We start from the raw sequence: 11,321 nt of genomic DNA on the forward strand, positions 1-11,321 counted from the left end.
ATAAAAATGGTTGAATTGATTTTCCACAAATGCAAATCCAGTAATCCTCCCCTCCAGTTGCAGAATCACCTCGGGTGTGCAACTGAAGTCCCGCTACTGTAGAGCTGTGTGGGGAGACATGAAGCCTATTTTTGCACAGACTTTCTCTGAGCAGTATAAAGGAACACTGAACATGGGAAAGAAGTGACCTGAAAAATCAACTGCTACTTTCCTATCGCTACTAAGATAAGTTTAAAACAAACAAGAACCACCAAAGCTCTATGCTGGAGTTGTAGTGGAGGACTCCTTAAAAAAAAAAAAAAAACAACAAAAAAAAACCAAAACCAAAAAAACTGTCTTCTAATTAAAGGATGAAGCAGAGGTTTTATTCCTGTAGAAGGTACTAAACTGTAAAAATCTAATCTTTGCAATATGAATCATTCAGAAATGTCATTAATACGTACACTATTACTTTCCTCAGCATAAATAAAATGGAGAGTAACTAAATATACCTTGCGATCACGTTGAAGTTCTAGTGTTTAAATAAAATTCTGATATGTCAGTAGAAGATGAGTTGAACTTTGAAGAACTTTCCCTTGGAAGTGAGAACAGCCACAAATGCCTGCATTTTTAAAGGAGAACAGTTGACTTGCTTTCTACAGAAATTAGAAAAGACACGGAAAAAGGAACAAACTCTTTCAGTGTGGTAGTTTAGAGGTGCAATTACTTTTAATTATTTAACATATAAACAAAATGCTCATGAACAGAACTAATAGCTTCTTCCTGCAAATAATAAGCTACAGGAAAATGCTTTGCTTGTGGCAAATGTAGGGTCAAGGCAACTTAATTTGCTGAGTTTCTTCCAGCTTTCTGTGCAGTAGAAGTGGATAACCCTCTCTGTAGATAGGCTCTACTCCTCCAGTTTGTGCAATGTTAAGTTCCACTGGGAAACTCAATTGTGGAAGACCCTCTCCACTTTTTCATACTAGCCATTCCCTTAGGAATTGTGCTGCTTAAATTCTCATCTGCCAGCTGTTCTGAAACTCTTGTTCCTGACTGATGGTCATATTACAATGGAAAAAACTGACATTGCAACATAAAATGGGAATTTAAAATACTGCCTTACCATGATGGTACTTAATATGGAATAGTGGTGGGACCGCAGTTTGGAGAATGCTCACTTTGTAGCACACTACTTGTTTCTGCAAGTCGTGAACCCTGTGGTGAAGGATCATGGTAAACTACGTAGCATTGATGCTTTCACCTCTGCCCTCCTCTGCAGTACACGACGTTCTGTCAAAAGAAATAGAGAATAAGGGTAATAATTCTATGTGTTGGATCTATGGAATAATTGATTCCCATAGGATATGTTGACTAGTTCTTTATGTTCACCGGGATGTGCCTTGATTTTTGAGATACATGTGTCAGTCCATTCTGTGATGCTTGATATATGAATACTTTAAGTATCTCTGAAAGCAGGTTAGTTTCCTAAATGACTTAGAATTTAGGTGACCTTGTCTTTTTGAAATCGCTTTCAAAGTTTAGGTGGGAAGTAATTCCCATCTTTTATTTTTGACAGTGTTCTGCAAATTCCACAGCAGTCTACTGGATTTAAAGATACACTCTTCTGATCAAGTTAGGTTCCTGGCTTTAAATCCATATCATCAGTCTCACTTTTACATTAAAACACAACAGATTTTTAGTGAGATGAAACTGTACCACTTACTTGTATTGGTTTATCATTTATTTTTATTTGTTTCCACCTTTTAACATCATAGTTTATTTGGATGGTCTTCTGATTTGAGCTTTTAATACAGGAAAATATGCCTTGTGGTCTAATTATGTATTTTGAATTTCTTTCTTAGGGTCAGTATGGAAATTATCAACAGTGAAAAAGTACTCACATTCCGGTAGGCAATATCTGTTAGCAGCCATGTTGTCTCCTCAGCACTGTGGACATCTTCCTGAGATGAGAACCTACCATTCCATCTATCTTTTGGAAAAATCTTGTGGCTGTTTAATGGTATACAGTCTTTATGGGTTAATTGTTAAAGACTGTAGATTCTCAGAAACTGATTTCACATCTCTACTCTAGATGGCAATATTGGACAGAAAATATGCGACATAACAATTTGCAGTGAGTTGAGAACTATATGTCAAATAGACTGTTACAGACTGAAAGGTGCGAACAGCTTCGTATGTTTATGAAGGTTATGGGAATTTAATATTTTTTCCACAGATTTTTTTTTGTAGGGGGAAAGGGGAAATGCACACTTTTTACAGCAGCAATATTTTGTATATTATGTTTTTCATGTGGTGAATATGCAAGACAGTACACTACTCGCTGGGCAGGATAAGAAATCTACTGTTAAAAATAGGTTGGGGCATGATAAGTGCTTGATTGTGTAAGTCTTGAAATGGTGTACAATAAAGATAACAGTGAAAAAAGATGGAGAACATCATACATCACTGATAGGTTCGTGTACAAAGAATAAGAATCCCAGTTATCTAAATGGGAACATAATTAAGGACAGTATAATATAGTCTTGTGCAAAGATTAATTTTTTAAGCTTTCCAATTTTTCTGAGTGAAGCATTTTTGTAAAAATTGTTTCTAACATAGTTTGACAATTTTCTGCAACATTTTTTGGGTAACAAGATAAATGTTTGGGTTTTATTTCTCAAGTGTTTTGTCACAGCTTTGCATAAGCAAGCTGTAATCCCTCTTAATAATTGCAATAACAAAGAAAATGACAAGTGTTAATTTTACTTGGCTTGAATATGCAAAGAACTTGAAAAAGAATATGGAGGACAGGACTGTATTGTATAAGTGTATTTTAACCTTTAGTTGAATAATTTGTATGTATCAAAATAGCCTAGAAGACTTTGTAAAACCTATCTAAACTTTCCTAACTGGGAGGTAATATCTTTAGAAAGGGGGCATTTTTTGTGTGTGTCCATTTTTCTTATTGGTTAACATGAGACCAAGGGATGTTTTATAACATCAAATATAAAACCTGTCGGTGAGGTAAATGCCACATTTTGTTTTGAACTGCATTAATGCTTATAGTGTTGCATGTGAGATAGAGGCAGCACCTTGATCAATAGCATAGTACACAAAAAATTGGTTTTGAGACTGTCCTGCAACTGTATATCAGATAAATAAATGGATATTCTGTTGGGCAGGAATATATGCATTCAAGAATTCCTGGCAACTTTTATAAAGGACAAAACTTAAAATAAGCCCGGGAGTAAAATAGTTTGGTTTTGTTTTTTTTTTTTTTTTTTTTTTTTCTCCAGTCAGCAATCATGTTTGGGGGGAAAAACAGAAAAACAACTGGTGTTCATAATATGTATGACATTGTACCTGGAAGACAAGATTTTCAACTTGTTCATCATTTTTAAAGGGAAAACAATTTTCTTAAAGTCAATAGAAAATACACATCAAGGTTCGAACAGATATGGCATGAGGAACATTATTATGAATGAAATGCTTGTAGGTTCTGTGCCAATTTTCCACCACTGTGTACTTCATTGCTATTTAAAACTGTACTCCATCAATTCTAACGGAAGAATAAATTATTTGTGGTTTTAATTTTCTCATTTGTTTCTTTAAATTAGATCCCTATCACTCTGATGTCTCATCTGGAGACTCTGCTGTGGGTTTTTATTTTATAGAAGTTTGGCCAGAACAACCAAACTGTATTTGCATTCTAGGACTTTATCAAAATTCTCTTGCCATAGCCAAGTTAATTAGAATTAACTGTTCAGTAATCAGCATGTTGTGTAGGTTGTTTGTTACGAAATTCTTCCTCTGAAAATGAAGGTCCATGAGGCTATAATCAAGATGACTGAATTAGATAAATGAGTTGAGGAGGCAAAAATGTGTTGAACCCAACCTGGAGTAGATATGTTATCTCATTTGAAATAAGCTCAACTGACATTAAGAAATAATTTGTCTTGCCAGCCCATCTTCTGTTGTCTTATTCTCCTTTTTAATGGAAACTAAAATTGCAATTTTAATAAGCAGAATTTCCTCCAGGGTTTCCCTCCTAGAGACTACTGCATTTGCAAGGTTTAATTGTTTTATAACGGTCCTGTTTCGTAAAACTTTTTAATTGGTGGTGACAAAAATTACCTTATTCCTCTGATACTATGCCAGAAGAACAACTTGAGAGGAGATAGCTCCACATGAAAGTATTTCTACTAAAATTACATATTAAAAAAGAGCCAGTTTTCCCTAAACAAAAAAGAAGCAGGAATGCACGACAGGACCAGGATGAAATAACAAGATGCAAGGTTCATTTTAGTAAGTATTCTTTATTAAATGAAACCCAACCAATAAGAAACTAGTAAAAAAGGTGTTACATTTGGCATTTTACATGTAGAATGTAGAAAAGAGACCTAAGAGGGGGGCTGAAACAGCAAATCAAATATGTGAACAGAAATGATACAAATGTTCAAAGAGTAAAGAGGAGGAGTTAATGAATTAAGTGACTTTTAGTTATCATAGCGCTGTGATTTTTGCCATAGTATTTTGCGCTTCGGGCTGTTTTATTTCCCTTTCTGCTCTGTGAATGACTCGCAGAAGGGAGAAGCTGGCTCACTCTTTCAAATGAAATTGACTTCACGATGTTGTAACATAAGTAAGCAAACGTGCCACTTTGTAGAGCAGGATAAAGGTACCTTCTTGCAAATGGTCCCGCTTTCATTTTCGTATCTAAAATTACTTTTAAATGTTTAAAGTAATTGATTTTTTTGAGAAAATACTCCTGATTAAAGAGGAGCAAGGACTTCAGTGCAAAAATATCATTTAACTTCTACAGTTCTTACCACAGAGGATGCTGAAACACTTAATGTGATTTAAAAGAAAAAAATACAAGATTTTAGATTCAAAAAAAGGAGAGAATACTTAAATTTACAAAATTAAGAGAAATTGTTACATCAGCAAGTTCAGATGGAATCCAGTCAGAAGCCCTGAAGAAGTTTAAAAAGTAGCTGATTTTCCTACATGGGCAACAGTTGCTGTATCATAAAATAGAAGCATAAGGGTGAAATCCTATGAAATGAACCCAAACAAACCTTCTGAAGTGAACAGATAACTGGATAAAGTAGTAAGTTAAATTAAAAAAAAAAAAAAAAAAAAAAATAAAATTGAATACTATAATAAATGTTTAAAAAAAAAAAAAGACCCAAATGTGCCCCTTAATCTGCTAGAATTACTGTAAAAGATGATAGCACAATCTGATGGAATTGATCTTTATTTGTATGTTCAGAAAGCCTGAAGTTCTCTGAGAAGCTGCTACCATAAAAATAAAGCATGCAGTAAGGAGGACTGTGAAGCACTGGAAATTGGATAAGATGGGGGGAGAATAGGAATAAATGCTAACTATAAAAAATGACAGAGATTGATAAGAAATTATGCCAGAGCTCTATTGGGACCACTGATTAACACTTACCAAATAAATTTGAGAAAAGAATACATGTTCCAGTAGCAAAATGAGGTGGAAATGGTGCTACTTCGATTATGCAGGACTTAAAACTTTGTGGAAATGCAGTGGACCATAGCAGAACTTCAGAAATGGCTGATGTTTACAAAAACAACAAAGTAGGTACTGGGTGGGATAATACCAATTTACTGATACGCAGTTAATCAACTGTCAGGAGAAATTCTATGGCTAGGGCTGTAAAACGTCTGTTCAGTGGGTATCGGAAGTCACAGGGCCACCAAAATGTTCAAGAAGAGGTGGTAGGGAACGCTTAACAAAACACCGTAGCACTGGTGTGTTACTGGTTTTATCAACACGCTTAATTACCGTGTTCATCCTTGTCTCTCCCATATCAAAAAAAGATCGGTCAGGTAAAAGACAAGGTGGTAATGAGTTTTCAAATATGAAATATGTTTGGGATTCTTTATTTCAGAAGTCGGTATGTGTAAACCAGAGGTATGTAACACGTAGTGTAATTTTTTGCAAGGATGTGGACAATATGATGAAAATTAAAGGCAACACCTTTAAAATCGATAACAGAAAATGCTTTTTACGACATGCATAACTGCAAACTCAATCCTCAAGATGCTGTTGAAGCCAGGGGCTTCGTAGGATTAAAAAAATGAACTGGATATATATATGAGAACATGTTACGTTAGATTATATGAAACAGTTTGTTTTGAAAGAATGTAAAACCTTGTGCTTCACAGCTTTATGCAACAAGCAGCATGCTAGAGTTTGGAAGATGATTCTGTTGGTGCCTTGACAGTAAATATTGGGAGTATATTTAGATTTCTTTTTATCATAACTTTTAGAACCTCGGTCTGCAAAACCTGGCAGTAGGCATTACCAGCAGCAGACTATTGGTTTAGGTTGCAGAATTAAACTGAAACATAGATCTGAACTGGAGTGGCGATCCTTCTGTTCAGAAAATTATTTTTTTCCACTGTGGTGAAACATATCACAAAAATAACATGAATAGTGAAATACTTACGTTGCAAGCTTGCAAAATGCTGGATGCTTTCACTCAGTTCTCATAAGCTTCCTGCGACAGTTGTTCAAGAAAAATTCTTGACTAATCTAGCAGAACGTATGATTTCCTATTCCTAAGACCTGATGATTTTACAAGAGGAGTTTTTTCAGTTTTCTGTAGGTAATGTTTTCTCATTTTCCCTTACTGCTCTTCACTTGGTCTTAAGAAATGAAAGAAGTTCGGTATGTCAGTGGCATCACGTATTTACACCTAGGGCTTCTGGTGGGGGAAGAGCTGTGGGGCTGGAAAGGAAGCCGCTGGGAGAGCCAGAGCTATTAGTATGTGAACTCTCCGGAGCACTGCCTTATATTCACTTCACTTTTTAAACAAGTGGCGTAGGTGAACTGCCTTCTAAATGCTTTTGCATTTTGGTCCATAATTTTCATTTAATCTAGAAGTTAATTTTACACAGCATAAATTCTAATCACCTACTGCAGTTGGTGTTGCCAGAAGTGCGCTGGCACCTTGACACAGGTCCATTACAGATACTTTTGTAGAAAAGCGCCATTTGCTAGGGCAGGCTTGGTAGGAATACACATTTTGTTTTTACGAAATTAAGTTACATTAGTTCTACCTCCTGACTCTTTTTTAGCAAACTTCAAGTGAAGAAATTCTAGTCTGCAGTATGAAGTTGCCTTCTTTACATTTTTCCAGTCATAGCTTTTCTCAGCCCAGAGCCTTTAGACTTCCTTTCCGCAGGGCTACAATATAAACAAGTGCTACAGTTCTTAGAGTTTCTATCTAAATACTGATTATGGCCTTGCTAAGATAGTTTCTTGCCAGGTTGATACGGTGTCAATCTCAAAGGTTAATGATCTGTATATCTTTTTATTTTTTTTCCCCAGCAAGGATACAGATCATTTCAGAGCTAGCTCTTCTTATTTGAGCACCTAGATAACTACATCTATCTGTTTGCTCCCAAAGCTGTTTCCAGCTTGGATAAAATATTTGCCTTCTGTCGTGAAATACCTTATTTTGAAAGTTACTGTTGGGGAAAAAGGGTTCTGCCTGTAAACACCAGAGTTTTTAATTTCTTAAGCCCAGAGACTCTGCCCATCTGAGTATGACAAAGTATTTGCCAGCTTGACACTGGTTTCAGATTCATCACCTGCTTCAGTAGCCGTGTAGGCTCAGGAAAGGTAAGAACATAGCAAAACTGAGGCAGGCATGAAGGTTTCTGTTGTATCCCCCAAAGTTTTTGGCTGATGGCAGGTGGCTGATTTTAGGACCGTAAATAGATGCTTGGTGGGTACTAGGATATCTGTAACCACTACGAGTACCTCGTGTGGATGCTAACTTGTCTAATGGAGCCTGGTGTTCATTGGTGCTTGTTATGACTGGTGCTATGCTCTTGCTGTAAAGACAGCCCTGATACTTTATTACCTCAGAAGCGTAGTTCTATATGGCCTGTATTATTTGCCCTTCAGTTTCACGTTGCTTCATGTTTTCCTGCTCTCCGGCAGCAAACAAGGAAGGCAGAAAACCAGGAATCTTAGGTGAGACCCACTCTGCTGAGGAGGGAACAAAGAACATGGAGATAAATTAATTTGACTGCTTCAGTAGTTCTTTTGCTTGTTCACAAATTTGTTTAAAATGTGGTAGACCTGAGGTCTGTGGGCCAAGCATGATAGAGGTGACCTGCTGACTAAGTTTTCTTGATACTCTGCCCTATTATCATTATTTAAGTGACCACTGGCAGTTGGTCACCATTTGAACGAACACTTGGCAGACTCTCTGTGCAACCTTTTGTATCAGTTTTTTGAAGTGAGTTAGTGGGTTGAGCTGGGTACGTTTCCACTGAGAGCAGGAGGATGCTGCAGGGTGTCATGCTGGCTGGCGTGTATTCGTGTCTTTGCAACACGTTGGTCCAATGACCCAGTAACTTGTAGGCTACCCCATGTTATGCCATCAGTAGTGCAGACAGTTTGTGTATTTAGATGAATATTGAGAAGCACTCTCCTTTGTTGCTGCTTCTCATCATGTCACTGTGTTGACCATCTGTTCTGTTTTTGTAAGCCATGACAACTCACCTTTTGACCATGCCCATCTTCTAGAAGGGTGGCAGGCAAGACTCACCTCGAAGCCTGACAAAGATGCAAAGGTAGAATTGCTGGTGGAGACACTGGAAGATGTCTGTGACAAAGAACAGATAGCAATTATTTAAGGAATTGCCCACGTTGATGATAAGATCATCTCTAGTTCCTCCTGCGGTATGTGTTTGACACCACCTTCTCATTGCTATGAGGAGGTTCTGAGCCCAAGAGACAGCTATGAATTAGTGGATTTACATCATACTTACCATTTGGAAGCAGGGCTTTTGGGTGAAGATCTCTGTAGGGAACTGCTCCCTGAGTTTCTAAAAGAGTACACCACCTTCCAAGCACCAGTACATGTGAGGGAGAGGGTGCCCAAGAGGCTTGCTTCTGTTGCTTAGTGGCCGATGACTTTGGAGCGGGAAAGTCTACTACAAGGAAGATGGACAACAAAATCTGCCTTCTCCTGGCAGAATCCATAAGGTCACGTGGAACCTCACCCAGCATTGAGTCCTCAGTTTCTATCACTGCGGGCACCTGTGACTACATCGACAAGAATAGTTTACTACTCCTTTTATATGAGGTTTCATGGATTGCCACAGATGTACTGACTGGCATCACTGGCCCAGGCTGGGACACCTCTTTCCCCCACCATCTTCTGCACGTGTAGATCTTGAAAGCAGGAGAGACTGGTACTCCTTTTCTCCAGATAAATGAATATCCAAGGAGAGTAGATCCTTAAGTGCACTCTGGGCAGTGGTGCCAAGAGCCTGTGGCATAGGGTCCTAAGAGCCTAGGCAGACAAGCATGTGTGGTATAAAGGGTCCATTTTTCCACCATACTGTACGCTGATGAATCTGAGAGCTATGTAGCCTTTGAAAGCAAAAAAAAAATCATGTTTGGGAGGGTGTAGAAAGCTAGGAGGAGGAAGAGGTGGCGAGACTTAGAAACATCCACAAACATAAAGGCTTCCCTAATGTAACCCAGGAGCCTTGTAAGGACAAGGGAAGGTCTGTAGCACCAGTGCCAACACAGGGAGGAGAGGGGAGAACTTGGTGCTTTACAATGACATTGATGGCTGATGACATTCTCAGAAGGCAAAAAGTCAAGTCATAAAGTAATACGCATTGGAAGAGACCTAAGGAGGTCTCTAGTCCAACCTCCTTCTCAAAGCTGGGTCAATTATGAAATCAGATCAGGTTGCTTAGGTCTTCATCCATTCAGGTCTTGAAAACCTCCAAGGATGGAGATTGCACAACCTCTCTGGGCACCATGTTCCCCTGCCTGACTTTCCTCTGTGTGAAAAAGTTTCTTCTTTTAGCAAGTCTGAACCTCTTTTGCTTCAGCTCACGCCTGTTGTCTCTTGTCCTCCAACCATGCACTGCCATGAAGTACCTGGCTTGGTCTTCTTGCTAACCTCCCTTTAGGTGCTTGGAGGCTCCTGTTAGGTCCCCTCCAAAACCATCATCTCAGCTGAACAAGCCCCGTTCCCACAACCTCTTCTCAAAGGGCAAGTGCTCCATCTTGGTGGCCCTCCACTGAATTTGCTCCATCAATTTCTTTGCTGGGGGCGGGACAAGGCTGGACACAGTACTGCAGGGCCACGCAGCTACCGATGCACAGTCAGTCCGTAGCAGCCAAAAATGTCAGTGCCCAGAACAGAAAGTTTCAGGAATCAACGATTATATAGGAGGAAGTGTTAATTTATAAAATCAGAAGAGGAACAAGAATGAGGATAGTGAATCAATATGCTTAAAACTCCCGATGTCTGTATATAAATGCAGTTAAGTACAGGAATATACAGAAAGATTCTTAAGTGTATGATCAAAATTATGACTGCATTGGCATAACAGAAACATGGTTCTATTTATTTATTTATTTACAGGGCTTGAACATTAACATATAAAGAACTTTTCTCAGGAAGGACAACGAATTGAAGAGAGAAGATACTTTGTCAGTGAATAAGGCAGTATGTCTTCTCTGATGTGTGGAAGACTGACCAATTGAGAATCCGCGGCAATAATAAATGGAAAGAGAGCAAATGCTGTCATGGTGGTGACAGTTTACTATAGACTTTAAATTAGATCTGCCTGAATTGTAACTGTGCAAACACCTCTTGGGCAGGGGATGCAGCAGAATACAGGCAGTTTCCTGGGAGAGTTTCGATACAGAAGGCATGGAGAAAGCAGCCCAATGGAAAAGGTCTTATGTGTTCATTCTCACCGTGAAGAGGAATCACCTCTCAGTTCAGGGCTTAAAGGCAGCTCGAGTGAGAGATCATGAAGTGGTAAGAGTTCACTCTCAGAAAAGGAAGGGAAGAGAGGAGCAAATAATGTTTTGAACAGCAGAACCAATGATGCCCATTTTTGCATAGTAGTATCAAGAATAAGTTTATGTTTGGATTCTCTGATGCCTAATGACTTGAGCTCTAACAACAGCCTTTGCTGAACTGAGGTATTTATCAAATCTCTTTTCTTTCCTAGTTGGGTTGTTTCACGACCTTTGTAGGAATGTAATGTCTTGAAACATCTCTCTCAGAGTTGAGTGAAATTTGTCAAATTTGGTTGAAATTTGTTCAAGGAGTTCACTTCTCCTCAGAAAGCCTAAAAAACAGCAAACTTCCACAAAGAAGGTGTCTGTAATCTCAAAGAATGAAGAGGAAACATGTCACGGGGAAAAAAGTCTAAAGAAAAACAAGCTCTGGAGAACTGGCAAGTCCTTAAAGAAATTATACTATGGCTAGAAGTACAAATTATCCCAATGTGGAGGATCAAGAAATCATCAGTGC

The 11,321-nt window shown here is 38.3% G+C and overlaps 1 protein-coding gene across 3 annotated transcripts in view; it reads left to right on the forward strand.

Annotated features, from left to right (window-relative positions):
- SS18 (SS18 subunit of BAF chromatin remodeling complex) overlaps positions 1-3,558 on the forward strand; it is a 44,562-nt gene extending 41,004 nt beyond the window's left edge. For all 3 annotated transcript variants that reach the window (XM_082321367.1, XM_082321369.1, XM_082321368.1), the window contains one exon: positions 1,845-3,558. In XM_082321367.1, the coding sequence (XP_082177493.1) occupies positions 1,845-1,871 (27 nt within the window). In that variant the 3' untranslated portion in view covers positions 1,872-3,558. The remainder of the gene's footprint in view (positions 1-1,844) is intronic.
- The last annotated feature ends 7,763 nt before the right edge of the window (positions 3,559-11,321 follow it).

The sequence above is a fragment of the Platalea leucorodia genome (assembly GCF_965183815.1).
Source record: "Platalea leucorodia genome assembly, chromosome: 1".
Lineage (NCBI taxonomy): Eukaryota > Metazoa > Chordata > Aves > Pelecaniformes > Threskiornithidae > Platalea > Platalea leucorodia.